General features: G+C 38.7%; 1 protein-coding gene across 10 annotated transcripts in view; it reads right to left on the bottom strand.

The window, feature by feature from the left end:
* The window catches only part of MLIP (muscular LMNA interacting protein), a 252382-nt gene that overhangs the window by 122746 nt on the left and 102060 nt on the right, over positions 1 to 27576 (bottom strand). For 7 of the 10 annotated variants that reach the window (XM_082729410.1, XM_082729414.1, XM_082729417.1 and 4 more), the window contains 2 exons: positions 14787 to 14942; positions 11415 to 11807 (listed from right to left, as the gene is read on the bottom strand). The exons of 1 other annotated variant lie outside the window; for it this stretch is intronic. In XM_082729410.1, coding sequence (XP_082585536.1) covers positions 11415 to 11807; positions 14787 to 14942 — 549 coding nt within the window. Of the gene's footprint in view, positions 1 to 11414; positions 11808 to 14786; positions 14943 to 22219; positions 22335 to 27576 lie in introns of those variants that run through there. 2 more of the 10 variants (XM_082729415.1, XM_082729412.1) reach the window with 2 other exon arrangements.

Raw genomic sequence — 27576 nt, 5'->3', positions numbered from 1 at the left:
AGGATGTCCACCCATAGCACTTTTATTCAACATAGTACTGGAAGTCTTAGCAATCAGACAACAAAAAGAAAGACATCCAAACTGGTAAGGAAGAAGTAGGAGATAATAAAGGAGATAATAGAGAGATAATAAAGGAGATAATAAAGATTAGAACAGAAATAAATGAAAGAGAAACTAATAAATGAAATAGAATGAGATTAGGAGTTCTTTTAAAGGATCAACAAAATTGACAAACCTTTAGGTGGACACATACATTAAAAAGTGAGTATTGCATGGAGCACTGGGTGTGGTACATAAACAATGACTCTTGGAGCACTGAAAAAAAATAAAATTTTTAAAAAGTGAATGAGAACACAAACAAAATCACAAAGAGAACAAATAAGAAACACAACAGGAAATACAAACAATTTTAAGAGAATATTATGAGAAATTATTTGCCAACAAATTGGATAACCTATAAGCAATGGATAAAACTCCTAGAAATGGATAAAATTCCATAACTAAATCAGGAAAAAATAGAAAATTTGAACTGACTGATCACTGGCAATGAAATTGAATCAATAACTTAAAAACGCCCACAACCAAAAGTCCAGGATCAGATGGCTTCACAGGTGAATTTTACTAAACTTTCAAAATAGAGTTAACACCTATTCTTCTCAGGGCACCTGGCTGGCTCAATCCATTGAGTGTGCAACTCTTGATCTTAGGCTGTCAGTTCAAGCTCCATGTTGGATGTGGAGCCTACTTAAAAAACAAAACAAAACAACAGCAACAAAAAAAACTTTTTTCTCAAACTAGTAAAATATATATATATATGTATATATATATACATATATATATATGTAAGAGAAAGGAAAGCTTCCAAATTCATTCTATGAGACCATCATTACCCTGATACCAAACTCAAAGACACTACAAGAAAAGAGAACCATTGGTCAATATCTCTGATGAATATGGATGCAAAAATCTTCAAAAAAATATTAGCAAACCAAATCCAACAATACATTAAAAATCATTCACTATAATCAAATGGAATATATTCCTGGGATGCAAGAGTGGTTCAATATTCACAAATTGATAAACATAGTATATCACATCAATAAGAAAAGGATAAAAACCATATGATCATTTCAATAGATGGAAAAAAAAAGCATTTGCCATACTGTATCATCCATTCATGATAAAAATCCTCAACAAAGTAGGTTTAGAGGCAACATATCTCCACATACTAAAGGCCTTATATGAAAAACCTACAGCCAACATCATACTTGATGGTGAAAACTTGAGAGCTTTTCCCCTAATGTCAGGAACAAGGCAAGGATGTCCACCCATAGCACTTTTATTCAACATAGTACTGGAAGTCTTAGCAATCAGACAACAAAAAGAAAAACATCCAAATTGGTAAGGAAGAAGTAAAAACTTTCACTATTTGCAGATCACATGATACTCTATGTAAAAAACCCTAAAGACTCCAGCAAAAAAACTTCTAAAACTCATAAATGAATTCAGGAAAATTGCAAGTTATAAAATTGATAATCAGAAATAAGTTGCATTTCTTTCTTTTTTTTTTTAATTTTATTTATTTATTTGACAGACAGAGAAAGAGATCACAAGTAGGCAGGCTGGGGGCGGGGGGAGTCTCCCTGCTGAGGAGACAGCCTGATGCAGGGCTCTGGGACTCCATCCCAGGACCCTAAGATCATGACCAAAGCTGAAGGCAGAGGCTTAACCCACTGAGCCACACAGTTACCTCCATAAGTTCCATTTCTATACACTAATAATGAAGTAGCAGAAAAAGAAAAAAAGAAAAAAGTTTCATTTACAATTATAACAAAAATAATAAAATACCAAGGAATAAACTTAACCAAGGAAGTGAAAATCCTATACTCTGAAAACTATAAAACACTGATGTAAGAAATTGAGACAACCCAAAGAAATGGAAACATACTCCATGCTCGTGTTGGAAGAACAAATATTGTTAAAATGTTCACACTACCCCAAGCAATCTACAGATTTAATGCTATCCCTATTGAAATATCAAGAGCATTTTTCACAGAATTAGAACAAAGAATCTTAAAATTTTGTGGAACCACAAAAGATACTGAATTGCCAAAGCAATATTGAAAAAGAAAATAAAACTGGAAGTATCACAATCTCAGATATCAAGATACAATACAAAGCTGTAGTAATCAAAAATAGTGTGGCACTGATGCAAAAATAGACACATAGATCAACAGAACAAGATAAAGAGCCCAGAAATAAACCCACAATTATATAATCAATCTTCAACAAAGGAGGCAAGAATATGCAATGGAAAAAAAGACAGTCTTTTCAACAAATTGTGTTTGTAAAACAGGACAGCTACATGCAAAAGAATGAAACTGGACACTTTTTCATACCAACAAAAAATTAACTCAAAATGTATTAGTGACTGAAGTAGGAGACCTGACGCCATTAAAAATTCTAGGTGAGAGCACAGGCAGTCATTTCTCTGACATCAACCACAGCAACGTTTTTCTAGAAATGTTTCCTAAGACAAGGGAAATAAAAGCAAAAATGAACTATTGGGAGTACAGCAAAAAAAAAAAAAAAAAAAAAGCTTCTGCACAGCAAAAGAAACAATCAATAAAACTGAAAGACAACCTATGGAATAGGAGAAGATATTTGAAAATGATATATCTGATAGGCTTTAGGATCCAAAATACATTACGAACTTATACAACTCAACACCACCATCAAAAAAAAATCCAATTAAAAATTGGCAGAAGACATACACAGACATTTTTCTGAAGAAGACATCCAGTTGGCCAACATCCACAAGAAAAGATGCTCAACATCACTCATCATCAGGTAAATGCAAATCAAAACCATAATGAGGTACTACCTCACACCTGTCAGAATGACTACAATCAAGACCACAAGAAACAAGCATTAGACAGGACGTGAAGAAAAAGGAACCTTCATGCACTGTCAGGGGGAAGACAAAGTAGTACAACCACTGTGGAAAAGAGTGTGGAGGTTCCTCAAAAAATTAAAAATAAAATTACCATATGATCCAGTAACTTCACTACTGGGTGTTTACCCAGAGAAAATGAAAACACTAAGTGGAAAAGATAAATGCACCCCTATGTTTGCATTGCAGCATTATTTACAATAGCCGAATTATGGAAGCAACCCCAAAGTCCACTGATAGACGATAAAGAAGAGGTGATACAAGGCACCTGGGTGGCTCAGTGGGTTAAGTCTCTGCCTTCGGCTCTGGTCATATCTCAGGGTCCTGGGATTGAGCCCCTCATCGGGCTCTCTGCTCAGCAGGGGGTCTGCTCCCCCCCCCCCCGCCGCCTCTCTCTGCCTGCCTCTCTGCCTACTTGTGATCTCTGTCAAATAAATAAAATCTTTTTTTTTAAAGATTTTATTTATTTATTTGACATTTGACAGAGATCACAAGTAGGCAGAGAGGCAGGCAGAGAGAGAGAGGAGGAAGCAGGCTCCCTGCCGAGCAGAGAACCCGATGCGGGACTCGATCCCAGGACCCTGAGATCATGACCTGAGCCGAAGGCAGTGGCTTAACCCACTGAGCCACCCAGGCGCCCAAATAAATAAAATCTTAAAAAAAAAAAAAAGAGGTGAAACTCTCTCTCTCTCTCTCTCTCTCACACACACACACACACACACACACCCCGAAATAGTACTCAGCCATAAAAAAGAATGGAATCTTGCCATTTTCAGCAGCATGGATGGATCTAGAGGGTACAATGGTAAGTGAAATAAGTCAGTCAGGGAAAAAAAAAAACACCACATGATTTCACTCACGTGAAATTTAAGAAACAAAACAAAGAATAAAAAAGAGACAATCCAAAAAACAGACTTAAATATAGTGAACAAACTGCTGGCTGCCAGAGGAGAGTTGAGTGGAGGGAAATAGGTAATGGGGATTAAGAATACACTTGTCATATGACCGCTGAGTAATGCATAGAATTATAAAATCACTATATTGCTCACCCAAAACTAATACAACACTGCACATTAACTGTACTGGATTTTAAAAAAAAGAATGAAGAGAAAGGTAAATACAAAATAATACAGCCCTTTTGGTTGGCAGGACCACTGCACTTGACCCACGAACTTGTCCTGTATATGGGCGCCAGCTGAGAGTGGAGCTGAACTTCCTGCACCTGTGCAGAGTGGCCATCTTTCTCTAACTCACATATGGGCTGGGCTGGGAAGGTACCATAGATTAATGTCATCATGAAGTTAATGTCATAGTCTCAGCTGGATCCTGTACCTCTCATTTTTCTGTTAGCTGGTTGTTAGTTGTTCCCCCCCACTTTGGTTTTGAAATCAGTTTCCCATCCTGTTCTGAACAATAGCTCTTCTAAAAAGTTAACACTCTCCACAAACCCTGCTCTTACCACTTCCTCCATTGTACTCAATAGATGACCTAGTTTCACTTTCTCCAAGGAAAAATGGTGATTACCAGGAAAATCTATTATTTTCTAGATCTACTCTTATTCCTTTTCCTCTCTTCTAAGAAAAAATGATGACTTTTCATTTTTGAAAAGGTAAATTTTCCCTATATACTCTGAATCACAGAAGCTTTTGCCTTCTTAGGAAATCTTATTTCATCAGTTATCCCCCATGGGCTATGTATTCATCCTTTTTCCTTTTTATTAGCTGTCTCATTTGTCTCATAAATATAAAACAAAATCCTTCCAATCTTTAAAAACATAGTAATAAATGTCATGTAGTAGGTTATAAAAATGCCTCGAATTCTCTTTTCACAAAAAAAAAGTCCTTTTCCTCACCACTCCTTCTCAACTGGCCTTCTGACTTGGTTGGACCAGGAGGACACTAGCAAATATGATCCAAGAAGCAGTGGCTTGAAAGGCCCAAGTGCCTGGGAACTTACCAGCTTGCACAGCACATAAGAGCATCAAAATGTGAAAAAGCCCAGGCTCGTCCACTGGAGGTTACAAGACCACATCTCAGCTAACAAGCTACCAGCTGGCCCAGCAGCCAATGACAGACAAGTAGGTGAATCATAGCAAAGATTAGCTGACCCTGCCCCAGATAAGCAGAACCACCCACTTGAACAGAGCCAAATTGCCGATCTGCAGATACTTAAGCTAAATAAATGCTCGCTGTTTGAAAGCACTGCTCTTTGGTATGGCTTGTTATGCAGCAAAAGCTGACTGATAAACACACACACACACACACACACACACACACGCACACGCACATGCACCAAGATTTTTGTGGATCCTCTGTGTTCCTTACTTCTGACCCATGTCATCGTCATCTTAATGACATCTGTACCATACAATCACGGTATTGATCTCCATACTTCTGAGAGCCAACAAACTTAAAGAGACTGCCCCCAAATCCCACCCTTTCATGATCCCCTCCTCTCAAGTATGGGTGGAATTCCTAACTGGCTTCTAATAGAACCTGGCAAAGCTGAAGGCATTTTGCAGATGTAACTTAAGTCCTTGGTCAGATGACTTTAAGTTAATCAACAGACCATCCTGTGTAGGCATGACCTAATTCATGGAGCTCTTTAAAAGAGGGTCAAAAGGTTAGAAGTTTCAGTAGCAGAGATTTTCTTTCTCTGCTGCCAACTTTAAGAAATAAGCTGCCATGAATTCTATAGCCTCAAGGAGGGGAAGTGAATTCTGTCAGTAACAGGAGGGAGCTTAGGAGCAGATCCTTTCTGGTGTAGGACCTCCAGATGAGGATGCAATCTGACACCTTAACTTCAAACTCAGGAGGTTCTGAGTGAAGCACCAGTTTAGGGGGACATAGACCTCTGATCTACAGAAACCTAGAAAAAATAAATAGGCATTTAAAGCCACTGAATTTATGATCATCTGTTGTGCAGCAATAGAAAACTAATACACTTCCTACTGACCTCTTAACAGCTCTTACTCCCTACTTAGTGTTCCACAGTAACTGTTATCACCAATGTCTACAGTGATTTTCCTAAGCCCAACAGGCACTTGAATGCTTTATCTTTTCTGATTTCTCCATAGAATCCGACTTCCAATCTCTCCCTCCTTTTTAAAACGGTTTTATCTGTGGGTTCTGATTTATCACTATCTCCTACTTTATTTCCTATCTTCTGACGAGTCCTTTTCACATTCGTGTCTTTTCCACCCTCCTCTTACATCTTGGTACTTCCCTGACCATTCACACTGTCTGAAATCCCCAGGCCCTAGTTACCCATCAAGAAAACTTGTACTCTTTGCTCACAGTTCAGCTAATTACAGTGTGACTGGGCTGATCTAGGCATCCTCCCCCCTAAACTTCCCCTTGTTCTTAGAACATGTTCCCTTTCATAGTCAATGTTTTCAGGTGCATCTTTTTTGAGTTCCTTAAAGGCAGGTAGAATGTTTTTTATAGTTAATCCCCTTACTTTCCAGTATGGAGAGTAATATTACTGTCATGCAAGAATGAAGAAACGGTGTCTAGTGGATATAGGGACAAAAGGACAGAGTTCAGGGACACAATGTCTCCTTAAAGCCAGCGTCATCATCTTCCTCAGTGACTGTGCCCTCTTGTTCTGCTCTAGACTCTGGATAGTGAAGATAAGCAGGGGAAGGGGACAGTGATACTGATATCCATTGAGTCTTTACCTCACCACCAACAACAAAATCGAGTTCTGACATCAACAAATCAGGAGACCCTCCTGTTAAAAGGTTCCATCAGCATTCTGCGGGAATTGTCAAAGCAGCTGGATTTTCCACAAATGTACTTCCTCTGCCCCATGGGCTAATGGCAAAATTGATTCCTCACCCAGAGGAAACAACATGCCACCACTGAGGGATCTCAGGGATACTGCCAGCATCAGAGAAGATTGAAGGCTGGAGGTATAAGGAAGATTTCTACATCTAACATCCTATCCAAATAATTTGTTGTAATTTATTTTCCATGGATCCATAAAATCTAGGTACTTAATAAATATGCATGCCAGTGTCCTAATTTCCCAGACTTTCATGTAAGAACATCCTCTATTTAACTCCAGCCAGTTTTTCTGACCTCATTTTCCATGTCTTCTCTGTTCTTACACCTAAGCTATATTTCACTGGGTGGCTTAGTTGGCTAAGCCTCCACCTTTGGCTTGGGTCATGATCTCAGGGTCCTGGGATTGAGCCCAATGTTGGGCTCCCCACTCAGTGGGGAATCTGCTGGTCCCTCTGCCCCAACCCCTGCTTCTTTATCTCTCTCTCTGAGATAAAGAAAATCTTTAAAAAATTTTTGTTTTATATAAAACCTCTCCCTCGTCACAAGTTCCTTCCCCTTGTACCCCAAAATATGCTATCATCTCAAACTTCTTAAATACAGTAAATCATCTGTTGAGAACCTACCATGATCCAGGCAGTCTTCTAGGCACATTCTGTATATTACTATCTCATTTAATCTTCACAAAGAAGGTTGATATCATTACCCTATTTTACAAATGAGGAAACTAAGGTTTATAATTTCAAGTAACTACCCAAAGGAGCATGGCCAGTATGTTACCTGTGTCATTCCTGCTTTCCCAAAGCATCTCTCTGGTGCATGGGCTCCCTTCCTTACCACCCATCCACTTCTCAACCTCATTTTTGTCCCTATTCCTGCACTCACACTGTTTCCCTTCAGGTCATCAAATGACCTTCTAATTCTGAAATTTAATGGGCTCTGAAGGTCCTACTTTATTTGATCTTGTTTTATGTTTTATTTTTCCTTATATTTATAAGATTTTATAGTATTTTTATTTACTTGCCCTTGTTTGTAGACTATTCTTTTTGTTGAATGCCCCTCCAGCTTTCATTGCATGAAACCCCTCCCTCCAACTTCCTTGGACCCCTCTCAGTCTCTGTCATGGGTTCTATTCTTTCACAGGCCCTTTATATTTTGCTATTTCCTGGCCTGTACCTCCTGTCTTCTTGTTCTACATTCTTTCCATGAATAAATACCTCTACTCTCATCAGCTTATGTAGAAATATTTCCAGTATCCCAGCCCTACCCTGTGTTCTAGACTCATATTTCCAGCTCCTTTCTAAAGAACATCATGCTATGTCATCAAGGCATCTCAAACTTTAGATCAGATGTCTTCTCTCTTCCTACCAATACCTGAAACCTATTATCTTCCCTCAATTGATGATATCAACATTCTTCCAATTTCCCTATGAGAAATTTCATCCATCCTTGACTTTTCTCATATATGTCAATGAATAAATCCAGCTAAATCTACCTTGTAAGTTCTTCTTTTTATCCCCACTCTCATTGCCTGAGCTACAGGCTTTACCATAGGTCTTCCAGCCAAATCACTCTGTGTTCGTATGTGTATATTCACCTCTCAAAATTTTAACTCTAATGTTATCCCTAAGTAAGACAATATTAGACCTTTACATCAACATTCAAGATGCCTATACTCAAAAACATTACTCTTTCTTTCTGAACTTTTATTGAGAGGATTTTGATTCAACTGCTTATTTTATATATAACATTTTAACTTTTAACCTACACTTCAAAATTTTTAATTGTTTAGTGGCTTTTTTTAACATAATGCACTTTTATTGAAACATGCTACTTCAATGAAAGTATTTGGAGCATAACCAGATTCAACCCAATATTTATATTGACTACATGCATGATAATATAGTAACTACTACAGAGAACAAAATGTTTAATAGAAATAGATTTACCATAGACTTCATCTCTAAAGACTTTACAATCTGCTAGGGGAGATAAGGTATGTACGTAAATAGTTATACTTCATGCTGAAATCGGAGAATTGTTATAAAAGATGGACAGAAAAAAAGCTATCAGAAGTACATTGAGAAATAGTTTATTTTGACTCAGAGAACAAAACCTGACTTCATAAAGGAGTCAGTGTCGGTGCAAAGACTTCAAAGATGTGAACTCTTAAATATTTATTCCTTTTATACACCTTATTGAACCTCACCTATATGCAAGACACTCTACTAAGTGCTGGAGACACAGAAATAAATGGGACACATCTTGACTTAAATGGCTCTCTAGTGAGGGAAAAAGGCAATCCATTATTACAACAGGGTGAAAAGGAGTTATGGAAATTTTCTAAAAAAGCTAAAAAACGATGTGGAAAATGGTACAGATGGAGAAGACCTAACTCCTCTTCAAAGGGAATGTCTCTAGAAAGAGGCACTGCTTGAACTGGGTTTAGAGTATTGAGCAGCCTATGGAGATGAGTCTGGAGAAGGAGATTTATACACAGAGGAATCAAAGGCTCGGGGATGGAAAAGTATAAAGTATGCACCTTTGTTGTAGTTGAGAAGAACTGAAGAAGAGAGGTAGAAGATGTGGATAGAAAATGACAACATCTAGGCTAGTTTATGGAAAAGTTAAAAGCCAGAGCAGGAACTGAAGGCATCTTTTAGAATAGCTTAATAAATTAGTGCTGACTAATAGTGTTAATTTATGGACAGTTCTGTACATGGATTTATTTTTACCAGGCAGACCAGAAATTCACCTAATGACTATATTTCTGAGAGAAAAGTAGATGTTGTTAGCATCAAGTAATCCAATCAGGGTTATTCTTTAGACTTGTTGTTTCTATTACTCACTATATTAAAATTCTCAGAGTACCTTCTTTGGTTCGGTCATTATTCTGGGGTTGACATTTGTGGTTAACAATTGCCTTATTCTTATTTACTCTTATTTTTATTTGATGATAGTCTATTATTCATTACTCAAATGGATTGTTAAGGGAAATGCAAACAGGAACAATGGCGACTTCCAAACATTTCAAGATCCAGTATTCCCCCATTAGTGGTAACCATCATTTTTGGCCACTGCTAATGAATTAGATTGATCTTTGCCTTTTCATTTGCAGCCTTGATAACATACTATAACGTACTGCCATATAACTGTTTTTGGACAAAAGATTCCAAAGTGTGTGTTCAGGCTCTAGTTCACTTCTGTGTATTTGGTCACATAAAAACAAATTAAATGACCAACTTAGGGAAAGAAATCTAACAACTGGGGGGAAAAGTAAAACAAAAATCCAAAAGTTGCTTCATTAAGAAGGTTTGCCTTGTTTACTTACATTTATTATTATCACACCTATAAGTTCTTCAAAGGGGCTCCATCAAATTACCCTCCCTTAACTTTAGAAATCCCCATATCTCAAACTTGGTTATTCCATCATCTTTCCTGAGACAAGAAAGAAACGCTCAAGCCTATCACTGCTTACTGAGAATATGTTTAATTACATGATTAGAACATTTCCAACAACTGTCTGAGAATAAATTTTGAGAAGAAATAAATGTTTTAGGTCAGTAGACTGAGGTAAGAGTAACCCAGGGAGAGTCTTCTAAGTAGCCTAAGGACCCTAGGCTTATAGGTGATAGAAATTCCGCATCAGGAAGTCAGTGAAGGCGGCAGAAATGAAAATAGAGTGGCACCCAAAATAAGACACATCCTCTACAATTATGCATAGGTCCTTCCTAGCAGCACCAAAAGGCCAACTCACCAACAAAAATGTTCTCCCAACTACTTTGGAATGCTTACAAGTACCTGGTCCTAACAGATCCTCAACAGGACATCTTGATACTGACATATGCTTTCTCAAGGAGCACTTTGCATCCGCGGTCTACTCCCAAAGCCAGCCTCTGCATTCCTGACATTCTACCTATGCCTTGTCAAATCATTGTATGATTTCATCACAACAAATAGCCAACCAATGGGAAATCCTTCCTATTTTTCCCTTCAAAATCTCTCCCTCTCCACTCCCTTTCTTTCCTGCCGTCACAGAAATGGGTCTTAAATAGGCTCTCCAACCTAAAGGAACTATTCAATTTTGCCACTAAGTTTTGGGGTAGGATATTCTACCCATTTCACTGAGGCAAGACCTGCACTAGTGGCTTCCAGGACCACAACACATATTTTCCGAAGGACACACAGGCGAGAATTTTTTTTCTAAACACTCTTATTTCCTAGCATATCCTTTGACTACTTTTTCAATAGTTTAAAAGTAATGTGCCTGCGTCTAACATCCAACCAATGTCTTCCCACAGGATCTTTCTCGTATGCGCAGTATGCTTCTTGGTGGAGCCAGTCAACCAAGCACTCTTTCCTAAGAAACTCCCAGTTATCAATCTTCCAAGAATTGTTCCAAAGTAAGAGATAACATTCTCCCAGATCCACCCCAGCTGAACATCTTACATTTTCTCTTCAGCCAGTTCGCAGTACAATTATATAATCTTTTTTGTCTTATGAATTTATTATCTATATTTACTCTGTGATGATTTATGATCTTGGGATTTGGGTTTTTTTAATACCTTTTTCTTTGAGAGCTTTGCATGCCTCAAACAGGAAGGCCTTTGCGGACAGCCTAGGATAAAGAGTATGTAAACATTTTCTTTTTTCTTATGACAAGAAGAAAAACCTACCTGTCCGTGCTTTTGCTGAGAGGCAATCCCGTGAGACATTTCAGGGTATGATGGGGCCTGGAGGTCTGTCCCTCGTGTTTTGGGACGTACCACATCAGAAACCAGACTGGAAGAAATTGCTAGAGATTTGGGCCGAGAAGCTGTAGTGCTCATCCCCCCAGGGGGGCCTTGTTCACCTTTTCCACTTGGAGCTTCATCTTCCCCTTCTGAGTCCACGATAAAGACATATTCAGCTTTGAAGAGGTCACTTTGCTGCATTCCTTGAAGTTCGTTTGCTTTAATTCCCCTTGCTTGCAAAACCTTTTCACTGCCCTCTGAAGGATAAATCAATGTCCCTTGGTTTCTCTCCTGTTGGCTCCCAGCATTCAAGGTCAAGTACTCATTGGACTCAGACTGCAATTAATGTAGAGACATAAAAGCATTGACGTTGGTTTGACAATGGCTTCCTTTTTGCATATACACTTAAAAGTTTAACCTGCTTTTAATCTCCAAGGACAAGAATTATTTAAAATATATTTAAAAATCAGGTTGGTTTAGGAGAGATTGGGTTGAGGTTAATGGTTTACTTTTACCAGCCCACTTATTTGCCCTGGTTCAAGCCCAAACAATTTAGGGCTCAGAATCAACATCAAGTAAACCTGCTTTCAAATAAATCATGACACAATTTCTTAAAAAGAGATAGAGACAGCAATGTTTCCCATGAAGACATTCGTGAGACAAACAGGGGTTGGCCAAGGGTTTAATTATTGGTCAAGCAAAACCTACGTATCCTATATATGCCAGGAGAGAAAGGAAACCTTATTGAAAGTTTCTAAAATAAAACAAATCTCTCTAAAAGTCTGAGAGGAAAAATAAAATTGTGACCAAAAATATAGATATTCAGACAAAACCATCCAAACTAATTGAAAAGAACTCAAGAATAAGATGCCAGGAAAATAAGCAGATATTTTTAGTACAAGGAATTTTTCACTGCTATTTTATTTTGTAATTCTTAATCTTTTCCCACTCAATTTTCTATGAGTACATAGAGGGTTTACAAGACGAGAGTAAGACAGCTTTATCAAGCTATCAAACATCTTTTTCTAAAATGAGAGCAGCAGTGTACACTAAGCTTGTGTTTAAAGGACTCAGTGTTTATTTTTCTGGTTTTGATAACCATGCTGAGGTTACTATATTTTTCTTTGCAACATTTCTTTAGGCCTAAAATTACTTCCGAATAAAAAATTTTAAGAAGACACTAACTAAAATAAACTGAATTTCAACCATGATAATCAATTTAACATGTGCTCTTATGGGCATGCATGCCATAAGAAGTCAAACCATTGATTATATATAACTAACCTAAGGCCGTTATTTTATATGCCCATTGCACATTTTTCAGCTGATGATGATTTAGTTGAGATAAAACACAAATGGCCTCTCATTAGGATTTCTTGGACAACGGTCATTTCACATTTAAATTACAATACTATACAGTAACAAAAACCCAAACTGGAAAGAAGTTGAAATTAAAAACAGCATTCAAAGACAGATTGCTTATTATAAAAAATAACTATAATTAAAAGATGGCAAAAATTGACCTAGTTTTTGAAAACATTATTAATTATCTAAAACAACTTCCCCTGTGCTATTCCTTATATTCCACATATGAGTGAAACCTTATAATAATTGTCTTTCTCTGCTTGACTTTGAAAAAAATTTTCTGCACAGATTTGTCCATTCTCTCCAGTTTGCTTATTAAATCAATGGTTTATATCAGAAAAATATAAAATTAAATGACTCCCTTCCCCCATAGTCCATCACTCTCTATTCTTTTACTCTAATGTATTTTTGTAGCTTTATCACTGAAATTTTATTATATACTTTTCACTTTCTTTATTACATACCTTCCCAAGAATGACATATGAGTTGATTTTATTCATTCAGAATACAGCACCAAGCACATAGTATATTCAGTCAGTAGTGGCTGAATGCATAAATGATCAAGGGAGAATTTACCCTGTTCTATTATAACATTGAACTATTTAAAAAATAGGAAGAAAAATCTTGACTATTTTAAATATGTGGTTGTATGTGATCATTGCAATCAGCAAATAAATATCAACATCTTAGGAAGCTCTGGAGGTTTGCAACCAAGAGGAATTCATACATGCACAATCTCATTCATACTCGTAGCACCCATACAAAGGATCCCATTAATACCTCACATAGAGTTGAGTACTGTCAGACAAGTTTCCCAGAAATTCCTATAGTAGCATTTAAGATCTTCCTGAAATAATTCAACCTTCATAGTCTTTGAAATAAGGTGGTAGCATTGAAAATCTCAGATCACAGATATATTACAATTTTCTGGATAAGATATTTTTATACAGATAAGGTGAATCAGATTATTTTACCACCTTTTCGTGGTTCCAGAATACCACAAAATCCCCCAGACATCTTTTACTCATAATAAGACAATATTAAAAGACATTCTAAAGAGAAAGGGTTTTTTTCCCTAAAATTCCATTATTCTAACACAAGTCATATTCAGGGTTTTTTAAAGTTCGTTTTAATTTTATTGCCAGTCTTGGTCTCATTTTAGATAAGCATAGTCAGCATATAAATATAATTTTACAACCAATCTTGTCTCTTACTGTTATAAAGTTAACATTTTCCATGGAATTACATAATCATTATAATTATAACTTTGTGAAAATGGTGTATTATACTCTCAACTTTTTTCTGATTATTAGCTATTGAGCTATTTTTATTTTTCCCTGTTTTCCTACAGAACAATTTTGCTTTTGTACCGTTCTTGGAATACATTTTCAAGAGTTAGATTATTGAAAGATTACGAACAGTTTTATGATTATGCATAAGGATTTTCCACCAAAATTGTACAAATTCACAATGCTAGCAGCAAAGTGTGAGCACGTCAGTAGCTTCACAACTGCCCTAGCAGTGGATATTGTACTTTTTAAATGTTGCTAAGTTATTGCATGTAAAACAATAATGCCTCATTGTTTTATCTTTATTTTCTGTCAAGAAACTGACAGAAATTCAAACTTGTCCAAATATTTCATTTTTATTATTTTAGGACATACTTGGCAGAAGAGCAAGTGCCCAGAGGCAGAATGTGTCACGTGAATAGCAAAGAATAGGATGTCAACTCAGGAGAGTTGAGAATAGTGCCATGGAGAGAAGGAGAGTATGATAATATTTGGGTTTCTATTACACGGTTATATTTTTAGTCAACCTTGGATTTCACAGTCATCTCACTTTATGCAAGGGAAATAAATATTCATACAAATTTCCAAGTCATTCTTATGGACAATTTAATGTTTAATATAAAATTGCTTAATATAAAGAAAGAACAAAAATAAATCCTACCCTATTTACAGTTTCTGGATTCTTATCACTTGGTTCCTCGGGAATTTTAACAAGGAATTTAGAGGTGTCAGCCAACTTAGAGTGGGTTGGTAGTCTTCTGACAGTAGGGACAAATGTGAAGATCAGAGGTTTGGCTTCAGAATCACCAGAAGAGACCTAAGAGACATGTAATAAATTAGACTCTCAGTCTTGTTAGAGGTTTATCTTGACTTTATTTTCTAATTACCATGATATTTACTTCCTTTATTTTGTAAAGTTGACTCTTATCCTGTGATCATGTGTATGGTTGCCAAAGAAAACAGCTATAAAAATAGTGAGCGTGGACCAGATTCCTTTTTTAAATTATTCTATTTATCAGAGAAAGCAATACAACCCACAAAGAGCCTATTGTAGGGGATGGCAGCAAAACAGTGGATTGGCTAGTTGATCTCTTGGAACATTACAGGGCACCTGTACCTCCCTATAGGGTCATCACAAACACAGCATCTATTCTGTTTCAAAATCAACTTTTATTCATTTAACCCTTGGTTAGCATGTTCTATCTGACTCATACTCACCAAGCATGCAAGAAACTTCCAACATATATCATTAATGAGGATACTAAAAAATGGATTTAAAATAGGAAGTTTTTTTTTCTTTTTTTCTTTTTTTTTTTTTTGCTATTAGAATACAAATGCCTGTCTTCAAGGATATCCTTTCTCTTTCATTCATGCTTTGTTCATTCAAGAATAACCGTGTTTAGTATTTGTGGTGGGGCGGGTACTCGGGAGCTAGGGATGCCACCATGAATAGGAAATGGTCAACAGACCATGCACGTGAAGAAAGAGTATGCACAGAATATGAAAGGAAAAGTGATGAGGGATACCTGCATACCCACCCGGGGAAGCTCTGTAAAAGGCAACACCTGAAATGTAGGTCCCAGTGAAGAGAAAGATAAAGATATCCCAGGCTGAGAAAGCCAGATGAATGAAAGCATGGAAGGGCAGCAGCAGTGGGATGTGGATCAAGCTTAGATCCTGTCCTATGGACAACAAGGAACCATTAGAGCACCATAGATTGGGAAATGATGAAGTCACATTAGAATTTTAGATGGGTAATTCTGGTTTTAAAAGACACATAGTGGGACACCTGGGTGGCTCAGTGTTAAAGCCTCTGTCTTTAGCTAGGGTCATGATCCCAGGGTCCTGGGATCGAGCCCCACATCAGGCTCTCTGCTCGGCAGGGAGCCTGCTTCCTCCTCTCTCTCTCTGCCTGCCTCTCTGCCTACTTGTAATCTCTGCCTGTCAAATAAATAAATAAAATCTTTTAAAAAATAATAATTAAAAAAAAATTAAAATAAAATTTAAAAAAAGACACATGGCTAGTGACAGGCAAAGAAAGTCAAGAGCAATAGGTTGAGGACTACCTGAAAGGGAAAAAGAGAAGATGGTGCCATAATCTCTCTTTCACAAAATTTTGAATGAGGAATAAGGAAGGTTGTCGGGAGTAATTAGTGAGGGAAGGAGAGTCAAAAAGAGCTGCCTGTGTTGGCATGTAATCGGATAGACTTGAACATGTAGGTAGACTTGGAGTAGGGATCAGGAGAGAAGGAAAGCAAAACAGGGTCCTGGAGGAAGCAGGCAAAATAAGTTAAGGGAACATATGGTCACATTTGAGTCCAGAAAAAATGAACTAAGATACAGGAAAGCTCATGAATGTGGTGTACCAGGGAGCAGAAAGGTGGTATAATCAACATTGATGATAAAATCAGCCCCATCTCGTCAGAGTAACACTGCCCCTCTGCCACCTGCATGCCTCAATCTCAAGAACTATGATACACCCTGGCAAGACCCTCACTATCCTCTCCCTTTAAGCCATGAACCCCTCTATGCCTTGAAACCCTCAGATTTCACCTTGGCATTCCTTTTAAACCCAGCTATGTCAGCCCCTGTGAAAAAACCCAGACCTCAGTCATCACACAATCCCTTGTGCTATACATACCCATTGCTCTTTTCCTATCTGAGGCCTGCTCCAACTCTTGAAGCCTTTCCACCACACACTTTCTGGTATCCAGTCGGCCGCCACAAAATCCTCCATGTCCCAAACCTCTTCTCTAACTTCTATAACTAACCAACGCTTTTTCTAAAGGGCTTTGTCTCTAAGAAGCTACCTCAGTGGAAACTGTTTTCTCTCACACTGGGCCTAGAACTAAAAGCGTGTCCTCCTCACTTCCCTGTACTGCTTCCAAACCATTCCTCTTTCCTCTACCTAGAAACTTCCAGATTTGAATCTCCTGTCAGTGGTCTATACTCCTCACTGCCATCTCCCCACAACCAAAGGAAGCCCTTCTTTTTTTTGAAGATTTAGTTCCTGGCTCAGTTCCACTCTTTTTAACACTATGCTTTGTGCAATACTCAACATCATAGCTCATAGGTAATTTTCCTCATCTTGTGTTGCCCTGGCCTCTACTCCTTCCTGATTCTCAAATCCCTAGCCTCAACCAGTACCTACAATCCCTCTATAATGTCACATTTTTCATTCTCTGGCTGCCACTTCTTTTCTTTCCATACCTCCTTTTCATGCTCCAACATTTCTCAGATCTCACCAGAATAAAAATCTATGGATCCCTCCAACATTATATTGTCCCATATTTCTTCTTTTTAACCAACCTCAGTGATTGCATTCACCACAGTTACCCCCCATGCACACTCCTCAAATGCTTTCCCCTCTCTCACATCATCCTCTTGCAACTGGGTAAATCACCATTCTCACTAAATCTAACCTCCTACTCTACTCCTGCACCACAACAATATGTGATTGGAGGAAATCACACAAACTATATTTACTGGTTTCACTTCAAATTTATGACTCAGCCCAAGCAGGCCCTTCAATGCTGCTCTATAAACATACACTAGCTACTTGGCCCATTTACTCTCCCACTTGCCTAGAAAACTCACATCCTCTCCAACATCTTCTTCCATAGTCTTACTCTGAGCTGATAAGTTTGTTTCTCATTTCACTGAGATAACTGAAGCAATCAGAAAAGAATTACCAAGGTTCCTATCACCACATCTACTCACTCACCCACATCTTTGTTCTCTCATGTGGCCTGAAGCCCTGCCATTATGTCCCTAGTAAAATCAACTCTCATTTGAATATTTTGCTTTCTACTAACTTTTATTTATTCAACAAGGTGTCATTAAATGCCTACTAAATGCTAAGGCACCACTTTAAGTGTTGGCGATATAACGGTGAGCAAAAATCTTTACACTAATGGAATTTATATCACAGAGGAGGAAGTAGTAAACAAAATAAATATGTAAAGTATTTAGTACTTATATAGTTATAAGCTATGAAGCCTTGCTTTAAGGCTATTGCGATGACCCATGGTAGAGAAATGGTAGGTTGAACTTGGGTTGCTATGGTAACCATGATAAGAAGTGTTAAGATTCTGGATGTATTTTAGTTATTTGTTTTTTTAAGGTTTTAATTATTTATTTTTGCAAGAGATAAAGAACATGAGGGGGGAGGTGGGCAGAGGGGGAAGCAGACTCCCCTCTGAGCAGTGAACCTGATGCAGGACTCAATCATGACCTGAGCCAAAGGCAGATGCTTAACTGACTGAGCCACACAGGCACCCAAGATTCTGGCTCTATTTTAAAGGAAAACAGAATACGCTTAAAAACTAAATGTGGGGGCGCCTGGGTGGCTCAGTGGGTTAAGCCGCTGCCTTCGGCTCAGGTCATGATCTCGGGGTCCTGGGATCGAGTCCCGCATCGGACTCTCTGCTCAGCGGGGAGCCTGCTTCCTCCTCTCTCTCTCTCTGCCTGCCTCTCTGCCTACTTGTGATCTCTCTCTGTCAAATAAATAAATAAAATCTTTAAAAAAAAAAAACTAAATGTGGGATATAAGAGATAGATAGGAAACAAGATGAGTACAAAATTATTGACCTAAATAACTGTAAAAAATGAGCTTTTATTTACTAAAATGGGGAAATCAACAGATAAAGCTAGTCTGAGAATAAAGATCAAATTTGATATGCTAAATATAGATCCAAATGGAAATGTGGGAAGGGAGTCAAATTTAGAGGAAAGTCTGTGCTAAAGATGAAATTATTAGGGTTTTTAACTTATACATTGTATTTGAAACCACAAGACCAGATGAGCTCACCAAGGGAGCAAGCACAAACAGAAGAGGTCCAAGGCTGAACCCTCCCCACTTGTAACATAAGCGATCCAGTAGCAAAGGAAGAACTTGTAGCGGTGACATGGAATTTTAAGGAAAATAGAAAAGACTAGAATGTCACTGACATCAATAGAAAAGATGCCTGACTATCAACCAAAGGATTACCAGGCTCTGCTGAGCCAGGAATTTGTTGCAGTGAAGCCAATTTACTTGGCCTTTTGATATTCCTTCCAGGGATATTCAAACAGCCTCTCACAGGAACAGAGAAAGTCAGCTATAGCACTTACAGAGCTGGTGTTTGGAAGCTGGGAAGAAAGTTGAGGAAATTGAGGGCCCTTGTGAGAGTAGAGCAAATGACCAAAATGGAGTGGAGTTTGGACAGATCCAAGACAGGGACCCGCAGATTCCAGGGACCAGCAGTATCTGACACTCAGATAACAGATCTAATAGCATGTTGAGTGTCTGGAAGAATGGCTTGGTTTACAGTATAGTATGTGAAAATGTAAGATTTAGAGGTATGGTAATTCTATGTGGTCTAGGCTTTGGCCTTGAGACTGACTATCTGGGACGAAAAAAAAAAACAAAACAAAACAGAAAAGACACCAAGCTGATGAAGCTCAAGCAACTATGAGACAAGAAGGTGGACAAGGTCAGCCCGGGGAAAACAAAAGTCATGCTGGGTGATAGTAAGACTGGCCTGGAGAGAGAGAGAGACACATAGCCTGGGGGCACAATGTGAGCCTGGGGTCAGGAGGTACCTGGAGCAAGCTGCCTGGGATACTAGATTAGTAATGGGATATTTGCTTTGTGAGCATGTGATCAAACAGAAAGGACTGGATATCCAACGGAAGATTTCACCCAAGTTATAGGTCCAATGAACTAAATGTAGGCCACTTACTATATAGTAAAAGTTTTTGGTAACTAAAAAAATGAAAACAGCTATGCCTTCTAGAAATGATGCATATTCCTTAAGAAATATCAAACATACAGGCAAACCCTTCTGAGCTGTCATTTTTGAATATTCTCTTTTTGGTAAGATTTTATTTATGAGAAAGAGAGTGAGAGAAAGAGCAGGGGAGGAGCAGAAGGAAAGGGACAAACAGACCCCGTGCTGAGCCCAATGCAGGACTCCATCTCAGGAGCCTGAGATCATGACCTAAGCACAAACCAACGGTCGGACATTTAACTGGCTGCACCACCCAGGTGCCCCTAATATTCTTTAATGTCTTTAAACACAGTTGTCCTTATTTGTTCATTGCAGTCATGTCAAAATTCCCAGGTTGCTGCTAATCATGGGAAAATAATAAATCAATGCTCCCCTTTGTGGTAAGAAACATTAGATCCCTTTTTAGATTTGGAAAGCCCATTAGTCTTATCAGCAATAACAATATAACACACTTATTGGATAGATTATTTCCTAGGAAGACCTTTTTACATGACTAATCTCATCAATATCAAGATAGAGTGGTTTTAGCAACAAAAGCACTAGAGGTAGTTCAGATAATTCATCATAGAATTTCATGTGGGCAGGAGATAAAGACAGTCCTTTAGGAGTCAAAAGGTGAAATAGTGACCTTATTCCCAGGTTCTATAGGCCTGCTCCATCTTTCCCCATGATAATTACAAGTCTATCTTGGGTTCTATCCCAATGAAATTTAAATACTGATACATGAAAGGCTTCAGGATAAGTGCCCCAGGGGTCTGAAATACATATAATCATTATTAATAGGACATGGCTTTGCCTTCTAAAACACACACAATACCGAAAATTTACTTCTGCTATGAACTTGTGCCATTTGAATAATGCAATGCTACCTAAATCTCTAAAAAACAAATAGATCGCCCATCACTGACACCCAATAAACTACAGACTTTTTAAAGGGTAATAGCTATAATTTCAGTGACTAAAAGGGAAACAAAATATAAATGAAAACTGATGATTCAGTGCATAAGGTGCACTTTCCACCCAATGCCCTCAAAGGAATTTTCAAAGCATAACCACATGCAGACAATGAACGCAACAGAAAAGTAAAATTATTTCTTTCTACATTATTGTCATATTTTCCTACAGACACATCCATATCTGACAAAAAATGTCTTCCCCGGTGGAGGAGAACAATTTTTTTTTTTTTAATTTTAGTTGAACCCACGTATGATGTCATTCAAGAATAACATAAAAGGGAAAATCTAATAGGACTAAAGACGTATTCATCTTCCTGGGTTACCGTTGGAGAAAAAGATCAGGGATAAATTCCTCTCTGAACACACATCCTCAGAAGCACCACCACAAAAGTGGTATCCACTTTTAAGCTGGGAGTACAGTGTTAGCACAGGGCTCTTTTCATCGTTACCTAGCATCCTCTTATCTAACCAAGGAGGTACTGATTTCTTTCTTTTTTTTTTTTTTTTTGGTACAGAATTCAGGTTGGAAAAGGATTTAAAATTATACTAGCTACACGATGCAACATTTAGATGAAGAGCCATGTGTTAGCCAGGGTAGACTGCTGAATCCCCTGTTCAGAAAAGAGGAAAAAAGAAATTTTTTTTTCTCTCTCTTTACTGCATACGGTAGCCAAGTTCCAGTGGAGCCCAGAAATGAATCGCTATGGTGATGAAAAATCATTTTCCACACAAAGCAGAAACAGATGCATGTTAATATCATTGCACTTGTTAAATGCCGGTTTAACACTTTCAAGTTGTCAATGCCATTTAAAAACACATCTTAGTTCCTATCCTTGGGAAACTAGTTTAATAACTGAAATTAGACCTGAGAGGATGAACATCTCGCCCTCACTACAGTTTCAAGCACTCAGAACTGTCTGAGACTGTCCCCCTCTCACCGGACAGCCGAATAATAACTGGAGAAATGGCATTTCCCCGTGCCATGCAAGTTCACTGCTCTGTTGCTCAGTTTCTGGGCTGCAATGCCTTCCTGTCTTCTTTTCCCCTAAAAGTTCTCTTCCTTCCTGTGGTGACACCCACACTCACAGATGGCCACTAGCCTCTTGTTAAGAAGAAGAGGCATGGCAGGGCGTCCGCTTCCACACTATGCCAAGGGCAGTCCCGAGCGTTTTGTGGAGTTGGCCAGCCAAGCAGTTTGCTTTTATCTGCTCGCCCTGCCACTAACTGCAGATAATAACATTTCATTTTGATATACAGGCAAATTTATCTCTCCGCAGGCAGCTCTCCCTCAAGCCCTCTTGCAGCAAACACCGAAGTGCACAGCCTTTAAAAGTTCTTGAAAGCATTAAGGAAAGACTTCCCTTTACCTGGGGTGTGGTCTGAATGCTCCCTGCTAGGACGCCCGAGTTCATTTGGAAGTCATTGTTCCCGCAGTCCCTCGGAAACCCCTGTTCTGGAAGCATTGATTCATCACATAAGGGAGTGAGCAAACCGATGACTGAGGTGGGAAGGGAGCCTCTCACTAAAACAACACACACTCACACAGAAAAAAGGAATTCTAAAAAGAGGTAAAGTGGCATCCTCCCTGATTTGAAGAATTCTGTCAGCTCCCAGGAGTAGGTTTATGTGTAGATAATTTCTAGATTTGGAACTTCATGAGAGGTCATGTTGACTGCTGAAATGAAGCCAGAAGTAAAAGAAAAGGAAAAAAAAAAAAGAAAAAGAAAGAAAAAAAAAAACCCACCTATACGTGTTTGCCCTCTTTTCTTGTCACGCATATATTCCAATTACATATTCTATGCAAAGAGAGAAGCCAGATTGTGCAGTGACGAGAAGCTGATTGAAAGGCCCGAGCATCTGCCAATCTCAGCAACCAGTTGGTCACACTCACTGAGAACACTGAGAGGTACAAACACATGCAAACACTGTGCCTAAATAAAGCCCTAGAAAACACACAGCGATCATTTCAAAAGATCAATAGCATTATCGGTCTTTGGCATGTAAATGCAGCAGGAATGTCTGTAGTGACTGAAGTTTCGCTATTAATCACTTTAGCTCTAGAATGAAGCTTGGAGTCAAATATTTGTTGAAACAAAATTCCCTTCTGAGGTTTCCTGGAAGACAGTGAGTGTCCTGACTGCAGACGAACCAAACTCAAAACCTCACATGTGAAACTGACTGGCGTATTCAAGCTTTTGGGATTTCTACTTTTTTAAAGTATTGATTTTTCTCCAAATCTGTAATATCTAGATTTGTGCTTTGGCAAAGAAAGATGTTGTGGCCCCAGGGTTGGTTATAGACCAAAGGCTATGGGAAGGAATGAAGATTTTACTTTGGGGACCTGTTATACCTCTTAACATTTTCAACTTTATCAAAAGCCAGAATTTGTCGAAACATTAAAAGTAAAATAATGCTCAAAGTGATTCTACTAGCATACTGGCAGAAATTCTCCCAAAGAACGCAGCACTTTTTGACCTAGAATATTCTCTAAATTTCTGAATAGAAGTGCAGTTACACCCCCAGGTAAATCATATGCCTTCCTCTAGGCTATGCATATTTATGCATACTCAAAAGAAAAGAAAATATAATATCTTCCTGCCCTCAGAGAGCTTAAAGTCCAATTGAGAATAGAAAACAGACTACAAATAACAGAAATGCAAAGCAAAAAAAAAAAGAGAGAGAGAGAGAGAGACACTGAAGTTCTCAAACTTTATACATAAACTATAAACTACCTGGAGAGCTTGAGGAAATCTGCCCTTAGATTCTTTTTTTTTTTTTTTTTAAGATGTTATTTACTCCCTTGTCAGAGAGAGAGAGGGCCAAAGCAGGTGGAGTGGCAGGCAGAGGGAGAAGCAGGCTCCCCCCTGAGCAATGAGCCCGACACAGGTCTCCATCCCAGGATGCTGGGATCATGACCTGAGCTGAAGGCAGATACTTAACTGACTGAGCCACCCAGGCGTCCCTACCCTCAGATTCTGCACATCCAGCAAGCTCCCTGCTGGTGCCTGGCTGCTTGCCCATAGCACTTTGAGTAGCAAAGACCTGGGGGGTTCTTGGAGGGACATGAGATCACAGCTACATGGAGAAATTCAAGGAGAAAACTGCACTGGTGCTGCACTTCAAAGGATCGGGGACTGGGGGCTTAGGAAAGTGGGACAGAATAACACTCCTTTCAAGCAGAGTTAAAGGCCTGAGTGAATGCACCTGTCCTAACAGCAGTATGCCGTAAGAAGAGTCATAAAATGCGAAAACCTAGAGATGATCGTTCACTGGGGACACAAGAGGACCTCCCAAAGACAATCCTTTCACTTGTGAAATGTAGATATGAATAGTACTTATCTCACAGGGTTCTTGCAAGGATTACTGTGAAATCATGTAACCCCTAGAGGTCACATTCATCTTACACAGTCCTAGTGAGTGGCTCCCTACGAGGAAGCAGCAATCTGGTTAGCTGTCAATAGTTTGATCCGTTCGTTCCAAGTAGACTCTATGAAGCTCTTCTCCCATACCTCGTTCTGTCCTCCCTCTGGTCTTTTCTCTCTCATTTCCTTCCCCAACCAAAGCAATATTTATGCATGTTGGCAAGTCAACTTTGGAAGGGGAAATACTTTAGCCCCTGTCTTCTGCCCTATTTGAACTCTTCCTTGAGTCATTTTACAACATGAGAACCAATTGAATTAATCCATTATTTTGTTATTTAGCTCTGTATCTTACTGGCAACTTTTCTCGAATCATTTTCTTTCCCTGGCTTTATTAATAATTGTTGGTGTTGCAGACTATTTGTTATATTGATAGAAGTAATAATTGTTAAAAAAAAAAAAAAACATAATGGTCATGCATTATAACAGCATGCTTCAGCCATCTGGTTAGTAACTACATATAGCCTCAAAGAGCGCATGTATTTAGGACAATTTCTATAGAAACCATCCTCATTTAAATAGAAAATTATGGCACTTGTTCAAAAACAGGCCCCAGTCCTGAATGATGAAGAGCAAGGAAGTTACTTACACAGGATGGAGAAGTGGGGAGGAAGAGTGTCTGTCCTCCAATTACAAAGAGTAAGAACATCACCTAGAGTCTGCCCAAGACCCTGAAGCATTTAGAAACACAAACCATTTCTTCCACAGCTCGATATAGGCATTTAATCAGTTAGGCTAAGCCATCATGTAAACATACTTGTTTAGTTCTGCATCTTTTTATATAAACACAAACTTGTTAATGCTCTCTCTCCCACCAAATAGCACACCAAATGCTCTATTGAATAATCTTTTGCCAAGAGCAAATAAAATTTGTCAAACTTTGCAATGGACAAATACAATCCAAATTCTCTTTAAATTTTGGCATTATTGATGGCTAAAGTAGGACGTTTTTCACCTTCTTTCTAAATAGATATTACTGCAGTAACTTCTAGCCAAAAGACTCTTCAGATACTGCTTTTAAAATAAACAATAAAGGACAAATAGTCTCTCTTCTTGACAGGGGAAACAAATTTGAGAAAAAAAATAGATTAGCACACAAAAGTTTGCCAAGAAACATGTGATTAAACAGATCCAGCTGCCAAGACTATTCAATTATCCATTTTCTGTTCCTATACCTTGTGCTTGATAACATAACGTACTAGAAATTCAATTTATTTATCTTCATAAACATCTGTTGAGTACCAGGCTCTACTCTAAGCTCTGAGAGACACAAAGACAAAGAAGATTTGGACTCTATTCCCAACATGCATGACAGTCTCACGAAAGAGACACAAGTCACATGGGTGGTGAGTGGAGTCAGAGGACAGTGCGAGGTGATGTGTGGAATACAGACCCCCATGGGAAAGTGGTCTCGGCCCATTCCTGAGGAGACTGTACTCTTCGCTTCTGCATTCTTAGTTCCTGGTGACCAACACTGGGATACTTCTCATTCTGATTTAGTTTCTGGTTGGTGTGTTCCCTCTGAAAATGGGACTCACCCAGAGTTTGGATCCCTGTCTCTAGGGCAATAGGTGATTCCAGGGATCCAGTCAGGGCCATTTCAATTCACAGACTCAGAACTGAGTATATTTTATATAAAGTGAATTCTGACCTCTCATCAAAAATATGTGAGATTCCATCACCGCCTGTTTGGCTCCATCTTTACCAGGCATCTGTATTGGGCTCATCTGTATTGCTTCTACTTCTGTTGCTTCTGCACTCATAGATTCTCTCCTCATTGAGGTTTATACTCCTAGCTAATAGGATACTGGTACCCCTCCTTAGTTCAAATACACTAGAAGCTTCAAAGTATTGAGGAAAACATAGCACCTAAGTAAGAACATGACATAGTAAGATATTCAGAAAAAATAATAGGCCTTGTACCTGGTAGAATTTGATGGGAAAAGAGACAGTGATAAGAAATATTCATCCATCAGGAATAAGCATTTGGTGGTCACTCTCCCCTGTTGAATTCACTTTCTCCATTTGGCTTCTGGCACCATTTCTTATCACTCCTGTTCCTATTCCCTAGACACTCCTTCTCTGGCTGTTTTACACCGTCCTACCCTTAAGCCTTGAAATAGCCCAGAAGTCACTCCTTAGATAATCTCATCCCATTCTATAGCTGCAAATAATAAGCCAGTGAGATCCAAATTTATTTTCCCAACCTGAATGTCCTCCCTGAGTAGTAATACTCATGTATCCAACTAACATCTTCACTTGGATACTTCATTGATACGTGAAACTGAATTATTTGTCTTTCTCCTAAAACTGTTCCCTACCAGAACCCCCAATTTTCCCCACCTCAGCATATAGTTGTGCAACTATTTCTCATTGCTTAGGCTAAATATTATGGGGTCACATCAATTTTTATTGGTTTCCCACAATCCCCCATCAATATATCAGTATTAGTGAATATACCAATAATCTTGATTTATCTATCCCCCTCACCAATTTATCAGTATTACCTCCCTTCAAAATAAATCCAGAAAATGTTTATACCTTGCCACCTCTACTTCTAACCTCCTAGTAGCAGAACCTACCATCATTTCCTTTCCAAATCACTTCCTCCTAACTAATCCCCTGCTTCCTCGTAGCCTTCTATAGTGAATGGTCTGATAAACAATCCATACCTCCCTTCAGGCCACGGACTATTCCCCAGCTGCTGGAAGTACTGTAACAGTGCTCAGCTGTCTGCCCTCTTCATGAGTTGCTTTCAGCTGAATGAAGCTCCTTGCCCAAAGCCTCTCCCCCTTCTCAGGGGTTGCCTGCATCCAATGGCTACTTGATACACCCATATATAAAGGCCTGGCACTCTCCTTCCAATTTAGGGCAACTCTAAAGAGCGATCTCAAATTCAGAGTTCCTCATGAGGTCAGTTAAGTTTTTGTTGGGTGTGCATTGCAACCCAATTCTCTCTCTCCATTATGTTGCTGCTTTCCTATTTCCACAGGTGGTGTTCCTTAGAGCACTTCCATGGGGCTAAACTTCCTGTAAGCTAACTCTACCTCAGAGTCCACTTCCTGGGAACATGATCTGTCATCTCCTCTCCCTATAGTTATTTGCCACACAGTAGCAAGACTGAGCCTTTAAAACAGAAGTCAGAAAATGCCACTTTTCTATGCCACTTTTCAATGGCTTCCTTTGTTACCCAGAGGATAAGCCAACATCCTTTTGATAGCCAACAACAAACATGATTTGGCCCCTACTACTCTCCCCCCTTGCTCCCCTCAGCTCTATCTAAGTGATTTTCCTACATTCCTAGA

This window comes from Mustela nivalis, assembly GCF_964662115.1.
Source record: "Mustela nivalis genome assembly, chromosome: 5".
NCBI lineage: Eukaryota > Metazoa > Chordata > Mammalia > Carnivora > Mustelidae > Mustela > Mustela nivalis.
Note: the sequence above shows the minus strand (reverse complement) of the source record. Positions and strands in the feature narration are given on the sequence as shown.